Raw genomic sequence first — 27,831 nt, 5'->3', positions numbered from 1 at the left:
GAACGCAGCTTTTACGTTGCGGTGTCGCCTCTAAAGTCAAGCATCTGATTGGCTTTTGGCCAGTGAGTTACAGACTTGAGTGCGTTTGATATATTGTTAAGGTAGTGCAGCAGGGGCGGAGTGCGCAATTACTCTATTCGACCTGTGCAGTGCACTTCAGATGGTACGCTGAAAAGACCAAAACACGCGCACGCAATCGTTCACCAAGAACTCGCGCGGAGTTTAGAATCTGTACACAGAGCGGTGGCGGGAGAGCCTGTAAAGAGCAAGAAAGACCAAAGAGAAAAACAACCCAAGATTTAGGGTTGTTTTTTTGTTTTTTTATATTTGATATTGTTGTAAAATAAAGGAGAATATACTTAGGGAGTCTTGGTAACAACCGTGTTTTTGGAGGATTTCGTAAAGATGGATGAGTTCGGAGTTTATGCTGTTTTTGGAGTAAATGGTCCGCCTCAAATGCTGCTAAGGTAGGAAACACGTTGAAAGCTTTTTGAACATATTCACTTTATATATGTGTGTCTTGACCTCCGCTCAAGTGCTGTTAGATAATGTCACGTTTTCCGTGAAGTTTTAAGCTCCTCAATGGCGCCTCTTCATATTCGACACATAGAAAGTTACGCCTGTCAGCTCCTCTGTTTCTTGAAAACCAGATGCCAGTTAATATTTGCAACTCTGGTCTAATTTTTTTCTGGATACCAAAATTCCCCTTATCCATTTGTCTTTAAAAAATATTTTTTCTTGGCAGTGCTGACGGCTCGTGCAGGGTATCTGTTGCTGTTCCATCGTCTGTCCGACAGGTGGTGCTGTTTAGCAGCGGACAGTGGGGGGAGAGGATCTGCGTAAACGCCGAGCTCAGTGATGCGGATCGCATCCCCATCACTATCGGAAAACTGACTCCTTACAATAAGTAGGTTCGCCTTAAACCTCGAAAGACAGTTAAAAACCACCGTATATCTCCTGTGTTATACTTTGAAATCTGTCATAAAAGATTCATGTGTCAAGCATTTTAGTGGAACACGTATTCATGTTTGCCCTCCAGGTGTCTGTCTTGGGAGCAGTGGGAAGAGGAGACATGGACAGGCAGCGTCACGCTGAATGTTTCTGTAGAGGGAGGAAACCTGGTAAAATAGCCCATTTATTTCTTTAACAAGTTCAGATTTTATTTGTAAAGGTTGACGCAGTTTAGTCATGGACATCATCACAGGTCAAAGTAATAGCTTTTGTTTTTTTTCTCTTTCAGTCAAAATCAGAACCGGAGCTCATCCTGGCTGTGAAAGAGTACACCCCAAAGGTGATCTCATAAGGGTGTACATTCATCGATGGTGACACAAAGACACTTTTTGACTGACAAAGCCATGCATAACAATTCAAAGCAGTTAAATTCTGAAAAGGGGACAAATTGTCAGTCGTATTTCTGTTCTTTTGATATATACTGACTGTGTGTTGGTGCTTTCTTTTGTCTCGTTTAGATTTTGGTTACCTTACTTTATTTCTCTCTACTGTATATATGCTTATGTTTATCGTCATTGCACTGCCACACTGCAACAAATTCCGAGTATGTGAAAACATACTTGTCAATAAAAAGGAGCTCCGATTCTGAGGGAAGGAGCAGAAATTCTTTGTATCATTTTGCTTTGCTGGTTTTCCTCACTGGAGTCAAACAAGTGTTTGTCGTGTGAACACTGTGCTCCATCAGGAGACGATGGTTCCCCTCGGCGCCCGAGAGCTCGACAGCAGGAAGAAGAGAAGGCGAACCGCAGAAGAAGAAGGTGATGACGATAAAGCAAAGATGGGAGGAGAAGAGAACATGTGTCCAAATGGTCGTAAGGAAAAGACCTCACCTGTGCGAAAGGTCAAAGGTCAGACCGAAATCAGACAGAGGCTATTTGCTCGCGGAGCAGAAGCCTCCACAACAAAGGGAGCAGGTGAGGAAATGTTTTTAACCGTCGTTCATTTTAATATCATCAAATTCATGTCTTCATTCAGTGAGATAAATAGCAGGGTTTTTTTTGGATGGAATGTTGACTGGTTCCACAGAGAAACCTGTGTGATTTCGTGAGGAGGTGTAGAGCATTTTTTTTGTGTCCTATTACATGTTTTGAATATGCTTCTCTTTTTCCTGTTTTCACAGCTAATGGAGAGACACAAGGGATTGTGGGAAGAACGCCTCCTCAGAGCGCAGCCAGGACGAAGAGTAGGCAGGCCAAGGCTCCCACACAGGCTGGTGCGTATGCGAACACACATTAATACACATTTCATACCATTTGGAGTTTGTTTTTTTGTCTGTTCGTCAGAAGTTTTCACTGCAGGACTCTTAATATAGGCTTCAATGTGTGACTCATGTGCAGGGCATGGCTCTTCCAGGTGTCTGTGGGTTTCAGCTACCTGGTTAGCAGTGCTGGCGTTCTCACTCTGAAGGAATATTTTGACATTTTGATGAAACACATGGGAAGATGGGTATTATTCTGGTATGTCTAGTTAAACAGATATCTGGAGGCCAGAGGGGTGCTGAGCTTTGCACAGAGACGAGAAAAAGATGGATTTTACAAAAGTCCTCTTAGCCATCTTTTCTTTTTTTTTTTTTTTTTTTGTTAACTCAGGCTTTCCTCTTCAGGCTCTGTGTACGTTCCCAAGATGTCATTTGACACATCTTGGACAGGTTGTATGAATAGAAATGCGTGAGAGTTTTGTTCGTGGCATGCAAAAAGGCTGTGACCAGGAAGCGGCTGAAGACAGATACGCCAACTCTAAAAAGAACGGATCGATTTAGTCTGCAGTATATACTGAATGGAAGGATTACTTTTAGTTAAAGATCTCACATCATCTTTAAGAAACTGGTTAAGATGTCTGACTCTTGTATCAAATAAGAAGCCTGATTTTTCTTAGGAGTGATATAGTTGTACCAACTTCTACTTGGTTGTCAAGAAACCTGAATACATGTTATCTCCCACTATGAATGTACACATGTGGTTCCAAGTGTATCAGAGTGTTAATGTAGGACCCCCCCCCCCCCCCCCCCCAGTGAGAGTTGGTGAGATGTGTAGCACTTTGTTTTCCTGCAGCTGCACTGGTCAGCCCGTCAGGACGCTGGGGTCAGACGTTGTGTCCCATCGACGCTCAGACAGCAATCCTGATTGGAGGGCAGGGAGCCAGGATGCAGTTTTGCAAAGATCCCATGTGGAAGCTCTGCACAGGTCAGTCGATCAAACAAAAAAGCTAAACGTGATGACGTAGAGGAGATTTTACTCTGCATTGTCAGAGTCTTTGTTGTCTGTCCAACAGAGGACACGTCCTGGGTGGCTGCGGAGACTCTGGCAGAGGGTCCCACTCCTGAGGCCAGGATCGGACACACCGCCATCTACGACCCCGAATCAAGGCGGATCTTTGTGTTCGGAGGCTCCAAGAACAAGAAATGGTTCAATGACGTCCACATCCTGGACACGCAGAGCTGGAAGTGGAGCATGGTGGAGGTGTGTGTTGGCCCTATTTGTAATGCACAGTCCACGTCCCGTTCCTTCTCTCGTTTACAGTCCTCCTCCCTTTGCTCTCCTCCAGGCTCAGGGCAAAGTTCCACCCCTGGCCTACCACAGCTGCAGCATGTTTCGGGGTGAACTGTTCGTGCTCGGGGGGGTGTTTCCTCGCCCCAACCCTGAGCCCGACGGCTGTAGTGACTCGCTGTACATCTTCGATCCCAACCTCTCCATCTGGTACCAGCCCATTGTCACAGGAGACAAACCCTCCTCTCGCTCAGGGTAACACGGCTCGATCCAAATGTTCTTTCACAAAAACACATTTTAAACTCTTTTTGTATTCAGTGGAACTCTTCCAACATTCTCTTTTCTTTTTTTTTAGTCATTCCGCATGCGTGATGCAGGAGAGATATATCTACGTGTTTGGTGGGTGGGACACTCCTGTCTGCTACAATGACATGTACATGTTGGACCTTGGTAAGCCACGTACACACGCCGCCCGGTCAATAAAGAAAACGACACACTCATATCTGTGCACTCACAGAAAGAAATTACGCGTAATTCAAAGTATTGTTGTGTTTTTAGGTCTGATGGAGTTTTCTGTCGTCAAAATGAGCGGGAAAGCTCCATCACCTCGAAGGTAAACAACGAATCGCACTTGGACTCCATTTAGTTGCAGCTATTGAACGGCGTTTTGTGTCAATGGCTCTGAACATTTACATAAAAAGAGTCCGTAAATGAAAGTGAAAGTTTTCAAGGCCCTTATGTTTCTCAGTGCAAGTTTGTGTGTTTGCACATTGCAGCTGGCACGGCAGTGCCGTGCTCTCAGACACAAGGTTCCTGATCCACGGGGGTTACAACGGAAGCAACGCCCTCAGTGACACCTTCATCTTTGACATAGGTGAGAGCCTAAAGTCGGAGGAAAGAGGATTCCAGCTCTTTCATTACTTCCATCGCGGAGGTTGTGTGGGTTTGTTTGCTTGTTTCTGTGTCAAAGAAAGAAGCGAAGCAGAGGAATGTGACTGTTTGTTTGTCACTGTGCGAAAACTTTTAAGTTGAATTTCATCAAATTAGGTGAAGGCTCAGAGCTCTGAGGAGTTTCATTGTTGATGAAGCTGTTTTAGAACATTGTTGGCTGACATAGAGATCATTTCATATCAAAGTAGCTTTCCTGTTATTTGAATGTCTGACTGAAATGGTCATGTGTGCCGCCTCGCTGGTTTTCACTAAAGAATCCAAGTCAGAGGGCTCTCAGTTTGAAGACTCTTGGCTGTTAGCCAAGCTTACACAGAAGCAAACTTTCACCATCTGAAACAACTCAAACCTCAAAGATTTCATAGCAGCTTGAGCTGTAAACCGTTAAATAAACTGCTCTTATGTGCGACTTCACACCACGTTACTTCAGACATCAGACAGTTGTTTACTTTGTTTCTCAACAAGTTTTCTCAGCCGAGCAACATCTGTCTTGCAACACATCGCTGCATTCACAGTGGCTGGTCATCCTGCCGCTGATCAGGTGCAAATCAAAAGACTGCCAGTCTAATACCAAACACATCTATTAAATCTTGGCAAAAGTAATGCCCAAAGTGTAAAAAAACACTTTGCAAAGCTTTCGCTGAAGCGGCCTTGAATTTTTTTTCAGTCGTTTCCGAGTGTGAAAGTTTGCGCCTCGCCTTTTGCCTAATATTAGGAGCCGTTTCACTGCCTTGAGCTGTGACTTCCAGGAGTTTGTCATCAGCTCTAAGGTTGCTAAACAAGCAACAAAATAACTGCAGAAAACAACAAAGATCTTCTCAACAAAGTCAAGAAAGGGTTTTTACCAATTCCTCATCACACTGACAAATAGATCTGTGAACAGACATGTAAAAAAATGTAAAAATGTGCTCTTTATTCACTTGCGATTTGCTTTTTTTCTTAGAAACCAACCGCTGGACAGAGGTGACGCTCCCTCAGCTCTCCGTCCCCAGGGCAGGGCACTCCATCATTACCATGGAAACAGCCGGTCACCGTTGTTCCTCAAAGGAGGAAAAAGACGGCAGCTCCGTGAGAAGGACTCTGCTGGTGTTTGGAGGTGGAGATAACGAGGGCAACTTTTACTCCGACCTGACGACCGTCGCCGTGGAGGAACTGCTCGATGCCCTTTAAAGCTCGAGCCAGAGGTGAATCCTTACTCTCCTGAAAGCTATTTCAACATCTGCCTTTGTTATTTATATCCCTGAAGTTTTTTTTTCTTTTCTGTTGAACGTTTTTGAAGTTCTGTTTTGTAAAAAAGTTTAACTGAGAATTATCTGCATGTGGAGTGAAGGTGTAGAGTTTGGGCATTTGGCCTGAGTGTGTCCGAGCTGTCCTGTCCTTTCCTTGTAGTGAAGAGACCAACCACAGCTCATTTTCAAACTAATTAAAAAGACTTTACCATGAACAGTGATGCTGATTTAAAACATCATGAAATTCACGTCAAATTTTTTATGTACATGAATGTAAAATGTTTTTTTCTCAGGTAAAAAAATGTGCTTTTGTTGTTTTTTTTATTTAGTAAACAAAGTCGTGCTTTTGGAGCCGTTTACCTTGATGGTTAAAAGTGCATCAACCCATTTCATCTTCCGTTGAGTCGCTCTTGTTTGCTTTTGTCATCTATAAAGCTGTTGTGTTTTTCGCTTGGTTTCATTTCATGCTTAATAAACATTAATCGCTTGAGTGTAATCTTCCTCTTGAGTCGACATTTTGTTTTTCGTGCTCACTTTTATCTTTTCAAAACCTAGAAAAACCGCATAGACTCTCAACCTTCTCCATTAGCGGAATGATTAACCGCCTTTTCAGTCTCCTGTCGAATTATTTGAGCTACAATTCGTACCAAATCATCTCAGACTCATTTAAATGAGTCCGACACTTTAGAAACAAACAAAAAAAAAGGCCCGTTGATAATGTCCCCGCAGGCTCGGTAACTCTACAAGAACTTGAGCTAACGTGAGCGTAACACTTGTTATCTTCAAAGACCCAGGGCTAAACGGGGCTCAAGAAATGATTATATGCCCCTGCTACTGAATTTAGCTGACAAATAAATGAATGTGATCATGTTTTAACTTTAGTATTTTCATTGGATCATTCCGTCCTCTACGTATAACCTTGTATTTGGCAGCCAAAGATTCACAGAAGTCAGACATAAACCAATATTTCATTCACAATAGAACATTGAATACAGATTAAATGTCGACAGTGAGACATTTTACTGTTTGATGAAAGCTATTAGCTCATCTTAAATTTGGCCCACTGCGTTAAAAACAGTCATGACTCTCACAGGCAGTGTTGTGAAAGGTCACATCCTGGCAACTTGTAGTTAAAAAATTGAGCTGCTTCATGTTCATTATTCAGAAAACTAAGTCCCAAAATGAACTAGTTCATTACTAACAATCAAGATACTTGAAATCAAACAGATTTTTTATATTTTTTGTTAAAAAACACGTTTTTAGTGCACAGTTTATTTGATCAAACACGTGAGTTTCACGATTAACATCGCACTAAAGGTAGCTTTAAGCAACGAGTGGAAAAAATTGAATTTCGAAACATCCAACGGTGACAATATGCCGTATTCCTACAGGAAACCAAGAAAACAGCAGCTGTCTCCACCAAGGCCAAAACAAAAGTTAGTCTCACATTACAGGTGCTCTCCTCTGGCTCTCTGTTCACAAAGTCGTCTTAATAAATCCCTCCAGCTAATCTGGCAGGTGTCATTCTTTTTTACTCCTTTATAGTTCTTTTTGTTCGTTTCTGTCTGCTGTGAGATTAGAAGTTTGCTGAAAAGGAATATGTCATCTTCGAATGGGTCTGACCCATGTGAGTAAAGGTCCACATGGAAATAACAGCAGGGCTGACTGAATGAATGAAAGAAAAAAAAAACTCTGTAATTTCGAGCAGTGGTAGCGCTTCAGTCTGTACGAGGACGACAGTAATTTGGGCGAAAGCGCACCTTGAGCAGCGGCACACCTAGCAACTGAGAGCCTCAGCCTTTTTGTGTCTTTCTGGATAACAAACCCTGAAACTGATTTCACCTTTTGCGAGGCATTTCCTCTGGTGATGCAAAGGAAAGCTGCTACTTCCTCGAAAAAAGATTCAATGAAAAACAAAACCAGTCTCCTCACTTTGCTTACAGACTCGATGACACGTAACTACTCCTGCTCGATTGTTTCACTGCAACTCATAAAAACTGCACTGTAATGAAAGGGCCAAAGGTACTCAGAATTATAGGTAATATGGTTCACTTTTTAATATAGGAGACTGTTAGACAACTCCGTGACATCATGTTGCCTTCAGTGTGATTGCAGGCTGCCTGTACAAAAGCCCGCCTGTGCCTTTGGTTCTTATAGCTCTAATTTTGCCCACACTCTGACTCAGCACCCTTTAATTTGCAAGATTATGCAGGATTTTCACCCTTTGGACTGCTAATGAGGGAAGACTGAACCAAAAGCACTCATTCGTTTTAATAGTCTGCTCTTTTCCCGCCTGCATTGGATTACCCCCTTTTTCAGTCATTGTGGTGTTGCTCCCTTTTCATGACCTACATAATTAATACACTGTGGGCAGAATTAAGCTCTAAAGCAGCGGATCCAACTTTGCCTGACGTACTTCATCAGTGCTCAGTGCAAAATCAGAGCATTTTCCATTAAGTCCAGGAATCTCTGGTGTTTCTGGTTCGTTCTCTTGGTTCTTTTTAGATCATTTTGTGTTTGTAATGGTAAGGGCAGACATGTGCTTTGATTCATCTGCTGACTTGAGCAGTTTATCGCCATCTGAACATCCGACATTGCCATCACAGTGACACAACATATGATCACCCTCGTACCAATCTCGAACATTATTTTTGTTTTTACGTCCCATTTAAAGTCTCCATGACATCAGATTTGAGGTTTAATCGTTTTTTCAGTATCTGTCAATCACTATACACCACCAAGGCACCAGTATAAGGCCTCTCAAAGACAAAAACATTGTTTTGTAGGTATTCTTAATGGTATTTTGAACGCTGTAAATTCCCTGGAAAACAGTTCAAAATGTTCACAACTCATCCCGTATTTGGGGATGTGTGCTAAATTTGTTAACTCTGATTATCTGATCACCTGCACACCTTGATGAAGAAATGGGAATCAGTCCCAACAGCTGGATGGTTCGTGCACCGGCGCATTTGAATCTCATGTTTTACATCATGATGAAGAAAAATCAGCGCACGTTTCAATCCGATGTCGCGGTGACATATGCGCCTTCCACTGAGTCACAAACGCCATGAATTCAGGGGGGATTTTTTGAAGAGATACACCTCAAATGCAGGAGATGCCTGGTGATAACCTATCAGATGTCTGATGGTGGTATGAATAGACTGCCAAGCTCTGCAGGGTAAATTAATGACTGCATATTAAAAATAACTGTGAACACAGGCCCCGTCCAGCCAGAAATATCTGGCACCTTGAGATAGGAGACTGGAGATTCAAAGGCTTTTTTTAAAAAAAAAAAATCTCTTTATGTTCATCCCATGAGACTTAAAATACACTGAAATCAGCTTCAGTTAACAATCTGTGGTTCAACCTCCTACTCAGTGAATCATTCCCTCTCCATAGATGGATGGATGGATGGAAAGATAGTTGTAATATAATCAGGCATCCTGTAGGTGGTGACACTTCAGCACATTTTCCTAAAAAAAACAAACAGACTTTTGCAAAGATGGCTCACAACAAGCAACTTAAAACTGTGGTGTCAGAGAGTTTTTACATGTTTCCGTGTAAAAATAGGTGGTTATATGTTAAAATTGGAGGTACATGTATCCTGTGATAGTTTACCTAACCTCAGGACTCTCCTGCCATCAAGAGGGAGGCGATTCTTTTTTCCCCTTGATTCATCGGGAAATCCTGCCAGTTGGATGTCCTCCCAGTCATTCCTAACTAGCCTGCGAGACCCCCTTCATTTCCTGAATCCTTCTTTTATTTTCTGCTTAACATCCTCGCATTGTGTGAGCATTTCGGAATCGCGACTCTACGGGACGTCCAAGCCGACAAGAGTTCCGACATCACCACTTCCCAAGTGGCCGCCATATCGTTTCAGGCGAACTGTCGGTTGTTGCCGTGTAACTTAAAAACGCCTGTCTGATGTCAGCATCTCTCAGTCACACATACGGATAACATGGGTATATATTTACATTTTATTTTTAGAGCTGCGGCGGAGGAGAAGGGACAATTATCTAACTAGATTGGAGGGCAACGGGAGACATCATCTGGCTAAAAAGACATTTTAAAAAACCCTTTAAGGTGATCGTTACCATGTATTACATTTTAAGCTCAGTAACAATAACTGATTGGTCATTTTAAGCTGGATTCATTTGACACTTCGTTATGGGAAAAAAAAGTAGAAAATCATACCAGCTTGGTAAGTTTCTATGTGCACAACTCTCCATAAATGTTGTACTGTTGTGTTACACTGCGCCCTCAAAATTAAGAGGAAAGTCATCTTTTTGTTTATATTTTATTATATGATCAACACCTCGTGACAAAAAAGGGTGATAAATGAATGAATGATCCATTTAGCAGCCAAATATTCTGGTTTTGTTAAAACGTACCTCAAAATAATGAAATAAAATTGCTGTGATCAGTGGTGTTTTTGTTTCACAGTCGGTCAAGAAAAAAAAAAAAGATGGAATCCCCTCCAATTTGCATTTCCAAAACAAATTCCTGCACATGTCGAAGTATGCAAATGGGTCTGCAGTTAAAAGAGAGAGGGGGGTGCGGGCGGGCGGGCGTACAGGTCGAAAAGGGAAGATGTCAAAGCATCAAGACCGAAAAAAAACGCGATGTACTTTGATAAATAGAAAAATGCACAACAAACAAAATGTAAAACATGACTGAACATGCCAAGAGTTGTGGTTCCTCTTTTTTGTCTGATGTGTGACAGGAGAAAACTAAAGGTGAGGCAGGTTAAACAGGGATGTGACGTTATTGAAGGAGTAGCTAGGCCTATCTGATCACTTTCCCAGGTAGCATGTGCATAACTGTTTGCACAAATGGAGTTTCCAGGAAGATACAGACAGAAAACCACAGGTGTGTGTTTGTGTTTCCATGCATATTAATGAAGCACTTCGATGATGCATTTGCTCAATTTGAAGCAACTTTTTTTTTCTTTTTTAAAAAGAGCTTCTTAGAAAAGGTATCCACAAAATATGTCTCAAATGTAGGCAGAAATTACGAATACCTGCATACGAGGCAAGGACGCATGATAGGGACAAATATCTATGGTTTCAATACGGGACTCGTTTTGTCGACGTAAAAATATATTTCTTTAAGCTGTCAAAAGTCCCGAGGTACTGTTGTGTGCATGCGCGGTTGCACCTGCTGTCTATCCACCTGAGGGAATGGCGGCCAATCTGTCAGTGAGCTGTGTGGGTTCGGAAAAAAATCGAGCAAAGCCGAGCGCAGAACTCCCTCCCTCTCCCCAATTCTCCTCTTTCAGTCGTGGTGCAAGCAGCCATGTTGCCGCGAGCTTGTTCCGGTATGAGGGCAGGATCGTGCGCATAGACTGCAATCGGGCGAAGCTCCTCGCCTTTCTCCCCCTGCCGCCCGTGACACGCAGCTCCTAACGAGAAAACCCCACTTTGCCAATAATGGATTCTACAACTTGATGATTCCTCCTTTAGTCGGCCGGTCGCTGGGATAATAGTCGGCGCACCGACAGGACGAGCTGGTATATCGCTACACTGCAGTGCAGCACTGGTGAACGACCTTATTCCAATCACGCAACACAAGGAAGAGCGCCGGTGATTTCCGTGGATTTGGAGTTTTGCGGGTTGATCTGTGGCAGTCACCGCCACTGCGGTCGCTGGGGATAAGCTAACTAGCTAGCTTTGCCTAGAAAGGAACGTTGAATTAGCTAGCTACATGGGCTAATATCGACCAACCAATTGGCCAGCGCAACAATTTAACTCGTATTTCTCACTTACCATGTTACCATTTTACAGGGTGCTGCTTTTGTTTTTTGGATACTCAGCCCCGACTGAGTCAAGGAAAACATTTTGAATTGTTTTGTCAAGAGTTGCAAGGTCGAGACCTGGCCGGGAATAACTTTGGCCTGAAAGTTTGTAGACCCCGGACCTGGTTTCAAACCTAAAAGGAAACATCTGTGCCACAAAAGAAGAAAGACAAACGACGCCGCATTGTAAAAAACGACGTTGGATAGATTTTTTTTTTTTTTTTTTTAAGATTTGGGCACAAGTCCGGGACTACCTCAGACGTTAGTGGGCAAACTTGCAGGTTAGCATGCTAGCCACCTGATTGAACCTTGTCTCGTTCAACACAACCGTTGCCCAACTTTTCTTCACGCTAGCACGAGTAGCTAGCTGGCCCAAACGTCACAGCACCAGGGTGTAAGGTCTATAGTGTCTCTGCTGTTGCTCCCTACTCACCATCGACGCTGATAAAAAGCTAACTGCGACCTGAATGTTTTTACACCCAGACAAGGGCTGAAGAAACGCTTACTTTACCTGTTTTGTGCTTGTTGACAAACATGGGACATGCAGTTGCTACTAGCTAGTTACTAGCCAGCTGGCTAACTGTACTAGCCGCTGATGTGGGATTCAACTTGTTGATTCACGGGCTATCTGTTGTGCTGCTAGCTGGCTAGCACTGGGCATCTGTTGGAAGTTTTCCTCCACCATCAGCTACAAAGGCATTAAATGCACAAGACACACTGACTGGTCGTTGTTGCTTCATTGTTCCTTTTCCCCCTTTTTTTGCACTTCCAAGTCTTTTGAAAAATGTCAACAAGGCCCCCACTGGTGCAAGTGATTGAAAATTCAGCTGGGCAGGTAAGATCCACCTCTAAACTTAAACTTCCAGAGTAATATGAATGTCTGCCCGCAAGGTTGCTTCAATACGAATGTCGCATATGTTGTGGAGATAAGCCTGAGTTTGCTTTCAACAGTCTCAGCTTTTCTTTGCTTTTCCCGTGTCTCTGTTGTCTTTGCCACACAACAGTGATTCACAGGCTTGCCTACGCAATCATACTGGATTTCCACTCCTTGGAGCATAGCAGGGCAAATTTAGGTTTCTGTTTAGTCTGTGTCTTGAGGCACAGTCTTCCCACTTGACTTTTTGTCACTTTGACCTATCGCAGTACAGACAGTTCTGCCTCCCTGTTCACCTTGAACTTAGTATAGGTGAAAGTGAAGATACCCCAAAATACACGTGCAAGTTTGATACACTGTATTTCATGTCTGATTTGGACATTAGTTAAGCATCTGTAAAGAAGTTCTCGGGCAGAAAAAGTTCATGTATTGTCTGTGTGGGACAGTCTTGACTTGTTCTTGTGAATAATGAGCAGTGATGGCTGTGTAACAACATCAATTAACTATTAGTATTTATGAAAAATATAATTCAGATAGATTTTTAATTACGTGATCAATTGTGGAAAAGGAGGGTGAAAAGCAGTAATTGAGATGGAATTGGTAAATAATGTTTGTTCTGGTAAAATTAAAAAAAAAAAAAAAAAAATCCATTTACTGCCACTAACATCTGGCTTTTGAATGCAGTGGGAAAGTGTTTACTCAGCCTTCAGTCCCGCTTCAAATGACCGCAGCGGTCCCATGTATTTATTGGCTCCTGCTCTGATCAGGCAGCAGCTGGGACATGCTGCTTTTCTTTGAGGTTGCTGTGCTTGGGGCTACAAGAGTGGGCACAGCTAATTTTACTTGTTTGTCAACCACAAATTTGTGACATGAAGGCTCTTAAACTGACAGCGACTACACACAAATTGAAAAAAAAAAAAAAAAAGAAGAAGAAGACATTTTTACACTGCAAGACAGCTGGCGGCTTACTCTCGATCCACTGTGTGGGCTGACTTCGGCCGTCCAGTCAAAAATAAAAACTGGTTCAGCTATCTCTGAAATTCACGCTAATCAGGAACTGTTATCTAAAAAAAGCTTGTAGAATACAGTGTTATGCCACACCCTTGTGTTGTTATAGTTACAGGGTTGTTACTTTACCAATTCTGAATAACATTATAAACCCCAGAGTACAGCGAGTAAATTCATTGCTACCGACTGTGGAAAAGTATTTAAATGACTTTTTTTTGGGGGGGGGGGGGGTAAACTAACTATAATTGGGTGTGAAAATGGCATGACTATGCACGCCAAAAAAAAAAACCTGATTGTGCTGCAGAAAAAACACCATCAGACTGAAACAAAGCCTCTGCTTCCTAGTATACAACATCTGCCTTAATCTTAAACGAGCGTAATGACAGTGAATATTAAAAAATTAAACATGAGTGGAGAGTTCCTAAATCTGAGTTGCATGCACTTGGCCAAGTGGCTTTCTGCTTGAATCTTGGAAAACCCAAAACCTGGAGTGCAGGGCAGTTGTGTAGTCAAACAGACTGCAGTCTTGCTCTTATTGACCAATATGAAACTAGCTGGTGCTGGAAACTCAAAAGGTTCAGATATTCTGTCTCTTTGCTTCTTGTGAAAAGAACAGAATGCTGACAGAAGGTATCTGTTGATACCCTGATCTCACTTCATGAGTCAGAGTGTGTTGGCACTTTAAACACCATAGGTCACTATAACCATTGTACAGTAAACTGAAAGCTGATTGAACCTTTGCTGATCAGTAGGTGTAGGCACAGCTTGCATGTACTAGTAGTGATGCATGGATGTTCTTTTATGGCTACACCCTTATGGGAACTCAAGACAGCAATGATTCAGTTGGATTTATAAGTATTGGGCTGTAGCTGTCTTACATCCTCACAGACGGGGGCTCTTCATTTTCAGTAGGATTCATAAAAATTGATGTCATATTAAATTCGCTATCAAACAAAACCGTATCATAAATTTGCACAGATATGAGTTTTATTCATTGAATTCAGAGACATGGCAGGAGAAAATGGCCAAAAAACAACTAAAAGACCCACAGCACAGTGCATATTTATCTAATGGCACATTTTGTTAAGCAAATCATGGCCCCAGACAAACTTTCTCCACTTGTAACACTGGTGCTCCTAACTGAAAACTTCAGGCACGGCATAGTAAACTGACTGTAAACTTTCATTATTTTTTACATACTTAGATGATAAATGCTTTTGTAGTGAATTGGTAAATGACAAAAATGTCAAACTTTAAAGTTTGAATGAAAAAGAATCACTAAGGGATGTAGTTTTTAAAAGAGAAAAACATGAAATAATGACTTAATCTCTTCTTTTAGCAGGACATGGGATATGACTTCTATTAGCTGTCCATTAATTACCAAAAGGTTTCAGATTTCAGTTGTAAGGTTAAGATGGAAAAAACCTGGATGTGTTGTTCTTTAAGGTATTTGGTTGACAAACTGTGGTCGCCACTAATTAACTTGTGTACATGCTGTTTTTTTTCATATTATTTTATTACTTGCATGTTTTATCAGTAAATCGCCTCATTGAAATTTTCTTTCTTCTATTTTTTTGACGTTGTCGGCTTTCATTGTACCCAACGTTGTCATTTGCATCAATCGCATCATAAGAATCTTGGCTTTCCAACAGCATGTCGCATGTGGAGCCACTTTTATGCAGTGCTTGTGTGCACAGTGAAAATTTGTAGAAAGCAGCTGATGCCTTGATGGAGTGCTGTCAGTGTTTCAAGGGGTTAATGGATGGAGAAGGCCATTTATGTTGTGTATCTCACGTCTGAGCCAAGTCAGAGCTCGCTCTGGCCGGACCCAGGTAGATCACAGCCCATGCAGAATTATCTTCACCCTAACGAGAGCACCACACTAGCTCACTGTTCTCACGCTTTCTCACACATACAGACACATGCACAAATTCTTGTTCCTTCCTCTAATTTCATAAGATCTGATGATTTAAAAAGAAAAAAAACAGAAGGAAGGAAGGGCAGATTTGCAAATGGCTCTGGTGGTCCCTATTATATAATTAAGGCACCCCGTCTCCTGAAACAGTGGCAGTGTGGAGCCTGTAGTGCGCATAATGATACTACAGTATTGCTACAAGGCATGTAAGGATGGGAGGGAAGATACACTGTTTCTGTGAAATTTTATCACTGGTGAACACTCATAACCATGTAAACTCAAACTGCAATGTCTCAGTTATAAATAACTCCAAAAACAAAGGTTCTTGTTGTGCCCCGTTGATCTGCCTGAGGTCCGAACACATCCATACTCGTCTCTGCAGAGCCCAAAGAGGATTTAGGTATAGGAAGAAAAAAAAGTTTGGGGTCTCTGCAAATTCTTAACTAGGTTTGTAGGCAAAAGGTCACCGAGTGATACTCCCGCACAAACAGTCTGTTTTTAAAGGCCATGTATAGAAAGCCTTTGGTGTCGGGTCTCAAGATACAAGACAAAATGGCACCGGACAGGAGGACAGACTGAGCGTTGACACGACTCTGTGCTCGTGTCAGACTGATCTGATCAGATCAGCTGATGCGTTGGAACCAATACTCTCTCCTGTTAAACTCGTGTCTTTAAAAAGTTGGTTAAATGGAATGGACAGGTTTGTTTTGATTTTATTCACACTTTACTAGACTTTAGTTCGCAAGCCTCTTTCACGCATGACTGTCAACTTATCTGAGAGTTAATGGTTGTATGGGTCGGGGGGGGGGGGTCGGTCTGTGGACTAAAAGTTACCGACCAAAACAGCCTGCCATACAGCCATTATCAGCAGTTGTTAAGGCACATATCAAAAGAGAGCTGTCAAATGTGGAGAAGTGACATATGACAGCTTTCTGGTGGTGTGAAATGGGAGATATGTTAAGTGGCTTTGATCAAACATGCTGCCATGTTCAGCAAAACTTCCCCCTGGCTGTCAGTTGGACGAACTTATTGGAACTTGACCCTCATGTCACCAGTTCGACAATGATAAAAGAAAAAGTTTGTGCTACGGAGAAAGCATTTGTTTTCTAAATGCAAAGCAATGTGTAGTTGATTTCAAACCAGTTGATCATAAAACATTACAGAAAAGTGACTCAACGGTGGGTTCTGCATACCATTGTTAACGGGTTTGCACTGTTTGTCCACTTCCGTCGAACAAGTCTGTCAGATTTCCTGTTTTACAGTGTCCCTCCTCGCAATTCATAAAACCTCGTCTCCTGACGAACAACCAGCTAGAAATACTGGTCTGCCGTTTCACTTGTTGTTTCTGCCTTGATGTCATTGTTTGGGTAGTTGCACACAAGCTGAGCACACTGGATCCTCCTCTCACTAAGGTGTAATTGAGTGGAGTCAGTAATATGTTTGAGTGAGACATTTGCTCATCACGTCCTGTTGAGAATATGAACTGAACGTACAACACTAAATTTAAGGCAGTGGTTTTTAGTGTACACTGAGGTCACTCTGAGGGTATTTATACAGACCTCTTCAACCCCGAAAGGGCATCTCTCAATAAATACCCTATGGATCTGGTTGGCATGTCCACACACCCGCTCTAGATGTCACTTCGTGGTCGGCCATTTTGTGGAGCTGGTCAAATTCCCAACTCTAAATTTCCTCCACTTTATAGTGCCCTGCGAAATCATCACGAGCCAGACAAGTGTTGCGTAGGGGATGCGTTAAAGGTCATCTGTCTATTTTGTGTTCATCTTGCTGAATTAATAGGATCAATCATTTCTGTGGCATTAAAGTGGAGAACCGCTTAAAACGCATCGACTAGTTGCTTTAAGAATTTTTACCTTCAGTGAGGTTTGTCGTTTCTGCTTATAATTCCTGACGTGGTCTGAGAGTCTTATTGAGGTCAAAGTATGAAAAAGAAATTCAGAGGATTGCAGTTGGATATTGAGTGGAACCGAGGCTGCATGGAGACGTTAAATGACAGCCAGAATGAACCCCGCTAACTTCAGCCTAAAGTGGATTCTGGACGACTTAGCAGTACACTAAACTCAACAACAGATGAGAATAACAAGCTCATTTTTTGCTCGCTGTGGGTTATTTTTTTCTTTCTTTCTTTCTTTCTTTCTTTCTTTTTGCGTTCTTTTGGGTGTGCGAGTAGTGCGTCTCCATTGCCTTCATACGAGTGTGTGTTTGCTGGTAATTCTATAGAGCGGCTTTCAGACATTCATCATAGACCTGAAATTTTCCAGATATGTTCTGAGGGAGTACACGCGAGTGTAGCTGTCTGCAACATTTGCTGTCGGCCAACATTTTCCAGCCAGCTCCCGAAAGATATCTCCACAGGTCCATAGAGTGAGATGATGTCTGAATGTGGCAGTTAATCTTCCAGAGCATTTCCTGTAAGCGCGTTTGTGCGTGCTGGCCACAGTTGCTGCTTTACACTCTTTTTCTCCTGACCTCGATGTTGCCTTTCACTCATATATGCTATATTGAACACTTTGAAATATATGTATTCTATCTGTATATATTTAGCAGCAGTTTGAAAAGGGTTATAAAAGATGTAAAGACATTTTTTTAATTACCTCACTATGGTGAAATATACAGATCAATACAACATTACTTGTAATCTATTAATATTCATATTATTCTTCTATCACTACTTTTGGAATATTTTAAGGGAAACATTTTGTTCAAGAGCAACGTTTCCAATGCTGTGCTAGTTAACCTGTAACTAATCATTTATTCAGTGTGGTACTACAAGCAAAACTGGCACATCAAGAGCCTGGCCGGGACTTCTTTATGTCTGTGGTTACAGTTTGTGAGTAAAGAGAGCTGAAATGCAATAAAACATCATTACCAGGTTACACTATCGGGCAAAATATCTGCTTGAAAAATAGAACAACAAATGGCTAATGTCACTATATAAAATGTTGCTATTTATGGATAACATGAATTGACAAATTGAAAATGACAAGATAGTAGCATAGTTCAAGTTGCTTTCTCATTTTGCATAATGTTAGTGGATATAATAGTCTACCTGGCCAAAAAAAACAGTTTATTTGATGGCCGTACTTAACATTTCCTGTAATCCTGCACATTCAGGTCAGCTGGTCCAGGGCTGATTTTGCTGTTTGGCAGTGCTCAGCAGGTCTCTGTTGCTAACAAAGTACTATTTGAAAATACTGCAGGGGATAAGCTGAGCAGATGTGCTGTATTATCTTCAGCAACAGACTATAAGGTTTTTAAACGGTGGTTGAGGTTCACATGAAGGAAGTACGTGGTGCCGAGTGCAAAACTGTCGAAGCAGTTGTGAGAATATGAGACAGTGAGGATGTCTGAGTTGATGAATGTAAATGTGGAGAACCTAAGATGGTTATGACTGTAATTTTTTTAGAAGTCTTTGCTTCGGTAGTACTCCTTGTTCAGTTTCTTTGTCAGAGCAAAAGACAGAAGATGCATAAGTGAGAAACATTGACGTAAACATAGCAGTACAGAACAATTAAATCGAAACACTACCAATTCCCAACATAAAGTAATTTCACAAGTTTCACAATTTTCAGCTTTTACCTTTGTATTCATCTTTTTAAATCTTTAATTTTTCCATTCTTTTTTTTTTTTTTTTTTTTTTTTTTATGGGAGTGGATTGCAACATTCAGGTTGTGATTTTGACAGGTTTCTAAGGCAATAGACACTTATCACAGCAACCATTCTGATATGAAATTGTAGGGAAACGCGTGTTGCTGATGACATTAATTATAATTGTTCTCTGTTTTGGTGCAGACTAGCTTTAATTAATGAGATTAGTAACACCTGCTGCTGTGAAAAAACCTTGTGGTTTAGAATAAAACTCCCGTGCCGCCTGTGAGCTAGCAATCTATTCAGTCAGTCACGAAGTATTAGATTAGCAGAAAGTATTTACTTGAACTTCTGTTGTTTCTCAACACTTCTTGTCTTTCTTTTTGACCTTTGTAACCTCAGAAGAGACATGCCAATTTGAAATGGGTCCAAGCACCACAGCAACAAAGAAAAAGGAAATATAAGTGTAGCTTATATGTAAAAATGTAATTTAATGTAAAAAAAAAAAGGCCAGAGGCTCTTAGCAAGCTGGTGAGCTTGAAATTCGATATAGTTGTGAGTGCATCACTGAAATATATTGATACAGTTATTTAAGTGGTTTAGATTATCAGGTGCTCATCTTTTTTGCTCGTCGTCATTCATGCTCTCTTTGGATGAATCCCCTTTAAGGAATTGTATGCAAATTTCTGCACTTGCACATAAACACCTTACTTTTACACCCAGGAAACCATAAATTAGGCTTCTCACCATACCAGATCTGTCACAAGGCAGATGAACACAGAGACGAAACTAACACACAGAGGTAATTTACTCATCATTTGCTCTTCAGCACACACACACACACACACACACACACACACACACACACACACACGCACGCACGCATGTGCTCACTCATAATTTCTCTTACACTGATGCGTGTAAATGATTAATTCGATATGAATTACTTTTTCAGTCATGTATATACTTGGAGTTCCTGTGAATCTAGATATTTGACCAACAATCCAGTAAAATTCACTATTTTGTGTGTGTGTGTGTGTGTGTGTGCGTGTGCGCGCGCGTATGTATGTGTGGGTTGGGTTGTGTCTGACAGATCAGGGTAAAACGGGCCTTTCCAGTTGAGCTGAGTAGCAGGTGTGGCAGCCAACTGTAGACCTGCGATTTGAAGGTCTTGACAACCTCAAGGTTAAGGAGTGTTGATTTTTCTTGGTACTTTTGTCATTCTGTTGCACTGTTTAGTCAGTTAATGCCACGCTTTTGTCAATACCTGGATTTGTTTAATGTCAAGGACAATTTAAGTAAATAATTGAGAAAATGAGTGTCTAATTATAGATTGTGGCCTTCCTTATTATCATATGAAGAAAACATGTTTAAGAACTACCTTTAGCTGAAACTACTCATCCTTTATATTGGCCAGTATCTAAAAATGCAATTGTAGGTTTACAGAACAATGCTTTCAAGGACACAGTTGGTGGCAAGCACTGAAGCTGCCATCGTTTGCCCTCTTTCCCAAGGCCAAGACTAACTTGTTCAGAACTGTTTGTTGCTCTATAGCTTGCTATTTTGTTTAATTTATCAGTCTATGAAGATACTTACAGTAGCCTCCGGTGGTGACAAGTGTTATTCAGAACCAGAGCCCATGTCTATTTCCCACGAGATGCTTCAGGAGATTTTAAGCCTGGACTCTACAAACAAATCTGAGCCAAACTGATGGTTCAGTCGTGGGGAGCGTCGATTGCTTTGTTTGAGCATTTCAAAGACCTGACTGGAGAGGCTCGCAGAGATGTTCCAGCTTCTGACTGAATATCGAGCATGCTTGATATTCTGGGGCTGTCGATGGGGCAGGAGTTGAGTGAGGTCGCAATAGACGGGGTCAGGTAAAATGAAGTCGGAGGCAAATAACCAAACGTACAACATAATGAGGGAGAGCATGTTAAAGAAGCTATGGTTTGCTCAAGAAACTCAACATTGTTGAGAGCATCCGGTGCTTCCTTAAGGTGTCCTGCTTGGGGTGTCATAACAGACTGAACAGAGACGGTGCCAACTTCTCCTTTACAACCGGGTGAGCAAAACCGACTAGAAGCTGCTTGTATTGTATATTTTTGTGCTGATAATGACGAGCGAGAGAGACTTGTCTACATGACAGTTGTACATGACAATTTGTTTCCAACGAAGGGCTCATGCAGCGTAAAAAGCACCGAACCCCACATTTTTTTGCAGCTGTGCTTTAAGTTTGAGCTCTCATAACTTATCAGAAAGTCGCTGATGCCGTCAATATCATTTCTTTCCAGACAAACCGACGCTGTTCTGGCTGTGCATGTCTATCCTGTGTTGAAGTCATTTACCTGGCAAAAATGAGTCCTAAAAACATAAAAGCTAAGAAAGATTTCCCAAACACTGAATGTTGCAATTAAGTGTTGTGAGCACGTTTCTTGTGAGCTGTCATCAACACTGAAGGGAGTGGAAATGCTTTTTTTTGTTTGGGGTTCTTGTATGAAATGCTCCCCGTCTATTTTCTGGGTGGATAAAGAAAAACAACATACAACTGTGGTCACTCAGTCTGACATTTAGTCAGATACTGAAAAATTGGTTTCCCATTATTGGGCTATTAATCCCAGCTTCCTTCCAGCTTCTCATTTATCCTCCCTTAAGTTGGTGGTATCGTACATTTATCATGAATTTACTGGTATTTAAATTTTTTAAGGTTTCTTTCTTTCTTCTACAAACATATCATGTTTTTTTTGTTTGCTTTCAAAATGGCTACTAGTCTGAACTTCAGTCTGATTACTTTAGTCATTAGATGAGGATTTAAAGATTAGCCAAACTCAATTGATGTGGCACCTTTGCTCTTTCTCATAAAAGTAGATGAACATGTTGTGGCATTAGCAGAGGTCCTCTTTGTTCTAAGTAAGAAAGCCAGGTGAGGTATCCATCACCCTGTGAAAGCTACACAGAACTGTTTACCCCGGTAGCTCACGTGCACTGCTCACACCCGCAGAGTTGCATAGCAGCAGAACAAGGGCACACAAGGAAGTGCTATGCAGCTTGTCCCCACTGTGACAGCTACAGTGCAAACATGAGCCCTGAATTGATTTCACACATGCACACACAAGCACATACACATACCAAGGGAGTTAGGGTAATCCAGTCCAAGAGAACATGCACACACAACAATACATTCACAGCAAACTGAGACCCAGCGTGACACCACCTTGCTAAAGTAAGAGGCCTCTCACAATTTTGCTTTGCCTCGTGTGGTGGCAAGTTTGTTTTGCTGGCACGACACTAACTCCTGTATATTAGATGTTGCCCTCCAGCGTTGTGCGATTCTTTAATATTAACAGCCTTCTTGTCCGGCATTGTGGTCCAGCTGCCGCGAGAGTCCTTCGAGGCTAACGTCAGCGTTTCAGCTGAAAAACTAGCTTAACTTCGTGCAGTGTTTCCCCTCATTAAAACAGCCGCATGTAAAAGTGGCACAGTAACAAGCTTGGCACACAGCAACCTGGATGTTGTGAAAGAGTTGAGTCGTTTCACCTCCAACGAGTGTTGTTGGGCAACGTTTGTATCTCGGAGTTGAAATGAAGTTTTATGCGCGGTGTGTCAGTGTAAACAGGGAAAAGATCACTCCACATTAGTAATACGTAACTGCAGTCAGCACAGACATGTGGACATTAAGCTGCAAGGAACGAAGGTAGCTTATGGTAGCGCTATCAACGTGAGCGTTGGCAAACCAGTATGATATTGTTTACTGTTTAACTAGAACCTTTCTGATCAAAGTGTGCACAGTTATGACTGTTTTCTGATTGATGTTTTTTTAAGTACTAAAGTAATAAAATCTTTTTATTGTGATTCCTCATTGAAAGCCAAGTCTGTTTTGTTTCTTTGCTGTACTTTACAGCTCTGGGAATATTATGTCCCTCATTATCATGTTCCCCAAGAATGTACATAGAATAAATATATATACAGTTTAACTGAATGTAAATATGAGAAAAGCATGCACAATTTAAATAAGGGGAGGTGGGGGGGTGGTGGGTGGGTGGTCATTCTTTGTCACTCGTGTTTCACTTCTGTTGATTTACTTGATGTTTGTGTCTGTTGTGTTTAAAGGTTCCTAGTTTGTTTCCCTTTTTCCCACATCTGGCTTATCTATGCAAAACTTAAATTTTAGTGGCTTTTCTGCATGTTTAAAATCGTCAGGACTGTGCTCGAGTTTTTCATAAAGCAAAAAATGGCCATTTTGAAAACTTCTGCTCTGTTTGGCTGGGCTATGCGGCATTTAGTTAGTATCAGTATACTGAACACTAAATACTTTAGAATAAGGACAACTGTCTCGAAGTACAGTAAGTTAAAACATTGATCTTGGAGCCAACAGTTGGCTCGTGACTAAAACAACACAGCAGCTGTCAAAGATACTGAGAAAAATGTCTCGGGAAGTGTTTTCGTTCCTAATCAGGATAACCCCATTTAAAGTCAAATAAGCCAATTTTGGTGGTCTTAATTGATAAACAAGATGAATGTAGTTAAGAATGTGTACATCTACACTCATCTTTCCACCAAGTTGGAATGAGTGTTTTTTTTTTTTTTACAGACAGCACAGACCTTCAGCTCACAATGTTAAATGGGACATATGAAGGAAGCTTACAGGCTTGATATCGAGGTCACATGTAGCTGGCATTACTGCAACTCTTTTAAACAGCTCAGATTTTGGCTGGGCTTCCAGGTTTTTTTTTTTTTTTTCGGGTTTTTTTCTCTCCCCTATTGGACATATAGGCTTCTAATTAGGACGGCATTTGTCCTTCAGCCATCATCTTTCCAGTTCTGTGTGAAGATCTGATTAAATTCAGAAACAACCTGGTAGAAAACGAGTACCTTGAAATATTGCTGTGTGGAAGGAGCCTTAATTACTGAAAAACAATGATTGGTGTGTAGGAGTTTCTTAGACTGCCACAGGGAAATGACTCGTCACTTCTAACACTTATTTTCTGTATTTTGTCATTAATCATCACCTTCTATTGTAGATGTATTGTTTAAAACTTGGCTGTTAATTATCCTGTCGACTCGCCTCCACATGTGGTCTTTGCAGTTTTGGGGTAAACTGGTGCAGTCGACAATATTGCATCGTATTAGGAAATGTGGTCTCTGGACTTTTAGTGTAACTTTGTGCATTTTATTTGCAGCTGAGCTTTCAGAAACTGAAAACACAGGATATGGCAGAATAATGATCTTGAAGCTTAATACGATTTCTAGTTGATAATTCCTAATGATTTGGAAGCACAGTCAACAGGAAGGACTGAGGAGTGTTCTATTATTCAATGTCAGATGTGTTTTTCCACTCTGGCCTGACGCTCATGTTCACTTTTCAAATGTGTGTTTTTTTGTATAACATTGGGACATTTGGTTTCCACAGTCTCCTGATAGTAGTGTGTGGCACTTGCTTCCATCTACTTTGCTGACTGTGCTGTGTAAAACTTAATCTGTTGACATCTGAATGGCTTCCTCCAAAGATCAGTGATTATGAGGCCAGAGCCAAAGCATGACCAGCACTACCTTGGATTAACTTGACTGCTCTGTGTGTGTGTGTGTGTGTGTGTGTGTGTGTGTGTGTGTGTGTGTGTGTGTGTGTGTGTGTGTGTGTGTGTGTGTGTGTGTGTGTGTGTGTGTGTGTGTGTGTCTTGTGTTTTGATCATGCGTGCTTGTGTTGGCAGTAAATGGTTTTCAGATGCAAACCTCTTGGTAGTAACTTTTCAGTGTATGTGCGTTGTTGAAGAGGGGTCTCAATTGAGCGGGATGTAAACACTACACTGAAGGCCTCTTCACACGGTAGGCAACAGACAAACGAGGCGAGGCCTGCCCCTTCCGTGTCGCCTACGGTGAATCAAGTAGGGCCGGGTGATATGACAAGGAATATTATCACAAACTTTCTCTTTATTGATCTTGATCTGGAGAATTTGTTCATGTCATGTATGTGTTATGACGTACTTTGTAGCTACATTCATATGTATTTGTAACTCATATTTACATTGTAAATCATAAGCGATGTAATGCCTTACATACTCTAGAGACGACGGTTAAGTATGTTGTACTTCGTAAATCTGTCTCCATATTTCTCCATATCCGTATTTGAACCATCCATATTTCTATCTATATTTCCCTTTTCTCTGTCCGCAGTGGGAGGGGCGCTGCCTGAAGTTGCTATATGCTTTTGAGAAAAAGTTGTTTGAAAGGCTCTGTTGTTGCAGAAGAAGCATTCAGTTAGCGATGGGACTCCCGTCCACTAAGCAAGGAGCTGAATAGATAAGCTCCACACAGCTCTACAATAAAAGAAAATGTGCAACACTCAAGATCAACAAAAAAAATTTTTGACCTAACTTTGACATTGTTTTATCACCCGTCCCTAACATATAGCAGGTTGCAGTCAGGCTCAAAGCACAGTGCTTTGCTTATTTGCCCTTTCATTGGCATTACAGGAACATGTCAAATCTGTCCTCATTTGCTTGTTGGCAGGAAAGTTACCAACTTAAAAGAGAGCTGCTATTGCTCTGGTGAGGACCAACGTCTCCGCCAACGGCAGCAGAGCATCTCCCATTCTCACCATTATCCTCAGATTAATGTTGGTTGTGTTTAGGTGGAAAAAATATAGGCATCTGCGTTGTATTGCCTGCATTCTGTGCGACGGCCTAAAGAAATAACAGCTTGCCAGTTGTGCATAATTTCAAAGTTGTGTGTGTGCCTACTTTCACAAAAATGACAAAACTCTGTAACAGTGGGTATTTTGGCCAGGAAAAATGGAGAGTAATAAGAAAAAAGGGGGGGGGGGGGGGGGTGTAAGGATACGTGCTAGGTGGCAGGACACTATTATCCCTTTGTGGACAAACCATTCGGACATTAGCAGTTCGCAGTTGTTCCGGTGTTGGCAGGCTGCAGCGAATGTGAGCCGTATGTGAGGAAATAGTAACAATTTGTCATCGGAGCAGCAAGTGACAACGCTGTTGAATCTTGACTGAATTCAATTGAAACGTTACGTCCAGTGAATTGTTTTTCATGTCTTAGAATTGATTCGATTGTCCTCTTCTTGATTTCTTAAAGTTTGAACACCTCGCGCACACTTTACATTATTGTATGCAGGTTCAGCGTCTCCTGATGTATCTTTCGATTTTGTGAGTTCGATTTACGACTTCTACTCCTTTGATAAGTGGTCCTTTCATCTGTTGTGATTATTATCAGACACGTCTGAAGCCTGACGCTCTTTGCTACTTTGTCAAACAAGATCCTGTGGAGACCACTGAAATTAGGAAATGCTACACTCGACTGTATATGTTGGCAGTTTCCTGCTGGTATTCCTGAGTCAAACTCAACATCAGAGAGTAATGTGAGAACCAAACAATGATGTCACTTATTGTCCCCTGTCACGTCTAATTATAACCGAGGGGAGAAGTGGCTATGTGCGTGTCTGTGCGTTTATATCTGAGCGTATATGTCAGGAGGGTGTTCGCTAAGCTGCAGCTGCCCAAAAATGAAGGAAGAATCAGAAGACAAAAATAGTCGGACATGAAAGAGGATAGGAGAGACGGAAGACTAAAGAGCTGAGGACCATGCAAGAGTGAGAGAGCTCTGAGGAAACACGCTTCAACTGTAAGGGTCACTTTATGGTCTCTCAGAACTTGTTTGCAAGACACGCTGTCCACTCAAGCCAGAAATTTAAGAGGTTTAATGGCTGTCAGGAGCTGCCGAACTCAAAGGCAGAGTGACGAGCCAAGAGTCACAGAGACGGAGGGTGTTGTAAAAAGTGATGTTGAAAAGTGGTGTTATGTGTTGCACAGTCATAGTTTTACAGTTGGTTGTTCCCATTAAATGTGTCACAGATAGTTGTGTAATAGATTAAAAGAAAAAGAGAGAGAGAAAGGAGTAGAGAGCCCAGCTCATCCCTTTCTTCTAACCAACTGGCCAACCGTGGCTTGAAATTGGTGTGTATGTCAGGTTGTATCATGCTCAGGCCAGTCACACAGTTGTGCCAAGGAATTATAATCTTTAATAGCCTTTGTCACCCGGTGTGGTCTTCTTTTGGTCCTGGGTTAACATTAATATGCTTTATTGTTCATCAGGCTGTTTGAGGACAGCAGATTAAAATTTTCTTTGATTGTGTTGCACTAGGGGTGGAACGGTACAAAAAACTCACGGTTCGGTACGTACCTCGGTTTGGAACCTACGGTTCGGTACATTTTCGGTACAGTGCTGAAGGAGGCGTGTAGCGAGGTTCGAGCACATGTAATAGATATCTGAATCCTGCCTCTTCTACAGTGGAATATGGGCGCATAGCAGATGCGATGTAAATTCCAATTGCTTCGGTAATTTGTTTTGCTCTGCATGTATTCGTATCCATGTCATGCTATCACGGCTGAAATGTTTCATCATACCACACAGACAGAACCGGCGCGTGTTTAATAAGTTAAACTTACACGTTGTCTCCTTTGTCTGCAGCGCTCTGCTCTCCTTTCTTCCTTCGTGAAATGAAAAAGTATCTCCTGACTCTCTCTGAGCTCTTCCAGCCTCGATATTAGACGCCTGATGCGATCGTCCATGATTAATATCACCATCATACAGACCACGAACACGGTGGCCTCCCCGCTCTCCATGTTAGCTTCTTTGTGGTGTTTTTTCTACTCTCCTTACTTTTACCGGGTTTTGTTTTGTTTTGCAGGCATGAAAATCCCTCACCTTTCGGTGAAATTCGCCGTTTTGGTCCCAAAATAGGTGACTTGTGTGAATCGTGTAGATCCGAAGAGGTTTTTTTTGGGGGGGGGGGTGTATACATCCACTGACGCATACAAATGGTTACAGCCAATCGAGATTAATAGCTATTATTAACTAGCGCTTCTTTTCTATTGGTGTTCTGATCAGCTGGTACAACCCACTCCTGGTTGCCAGTCCTCGCTTACGAATATTCCACTGATTCAGAC

At 41.7% G+C, this 27,831-nt stretch overlaps 2 protein-coding genes across 11 annotated transcripts in view; both read left to right on the top strand.

Moving 5' to 3' along the window:
* Positions 1-146: 146 nt before the first annotated feature.
* krcp (kelch repeat-containing protein) lies at positions 147-6,175 on the top strand. The gene is made up of 13 exons (XM_075451002.1): positions 147-467; positions 746-907; positions 1,040-1,121; positions 1,241-1,291; positions 1,697-1,925; positions 2,132-2,224; positions 3,063-3,194; positions 3,283-3,470; positions 3,556-3,752; positions 3,853-3,947; positions 4,056-4,110; positions 4,274-4,371; positions 5,389-6,175. The coding sequence occupies exons 1-13, from the start codon at positions 406-408 to the stop codon at positions 5,613-5,615; spliced, it is 1,671 nt and encodes a 556-aa protein (XP_075307117.1). The 5' UTR covers positions 147-405; the 3' UTR covers positions 5,616-6,175.
* Positions 6,176-10,944: 4,769 nt separating this feature from the next.
* mark2b (MAP/microtubule affinity-regulating kinase 2b) overlaps positions 10,945-27,831 on the top strand; it is a 52,042-nt gene continuing 35,155 nt past the window's right edge. For 5 of the 10 annotated variants that reach the window (XM_075450984.1, XM_075450983.1, XM_075450985.1 and 2 more), the window contains exon 1: positions 10,945-12,303. In XM_075450984.1, the coding sequence (XP_075307099.1) occupies positions 12,253-12,303 (51 nt within the window). In that variant the 5' untranslated portion in view covers positions 10,945-12,252. Of the gene's footprint in view, positions 12,304-26,218; positions 26,507-27,831 lie in introns of those variants that run through there. The other 5 variants (XM_075450989.1, XM_075450981.1, XM_075450988.1 and 2 more) reach the window with 2 other exon arrangements.

Source organism: Odontesthes bonariensis, chromosome 19, assembly GCF_027942865.1.
Source record: "Odontesthes bonariensis isolate fOdoBon6 chromosome 19, fOdoBon6.hap1, whole genome shotgun sequence".
In the NCBI taxonomy this organism is placed as follows: Eukaryota; Metazoa; Chordata; class Actinopteri; order Atheriniformes; family Atherinopsidae; genus Odontesthes; species Odontesthes bonariensis.
Note: the sequence above shows the minus strand (reverse complement) of the source record. Positions and strands in the feature narration are given on the sequence as shown.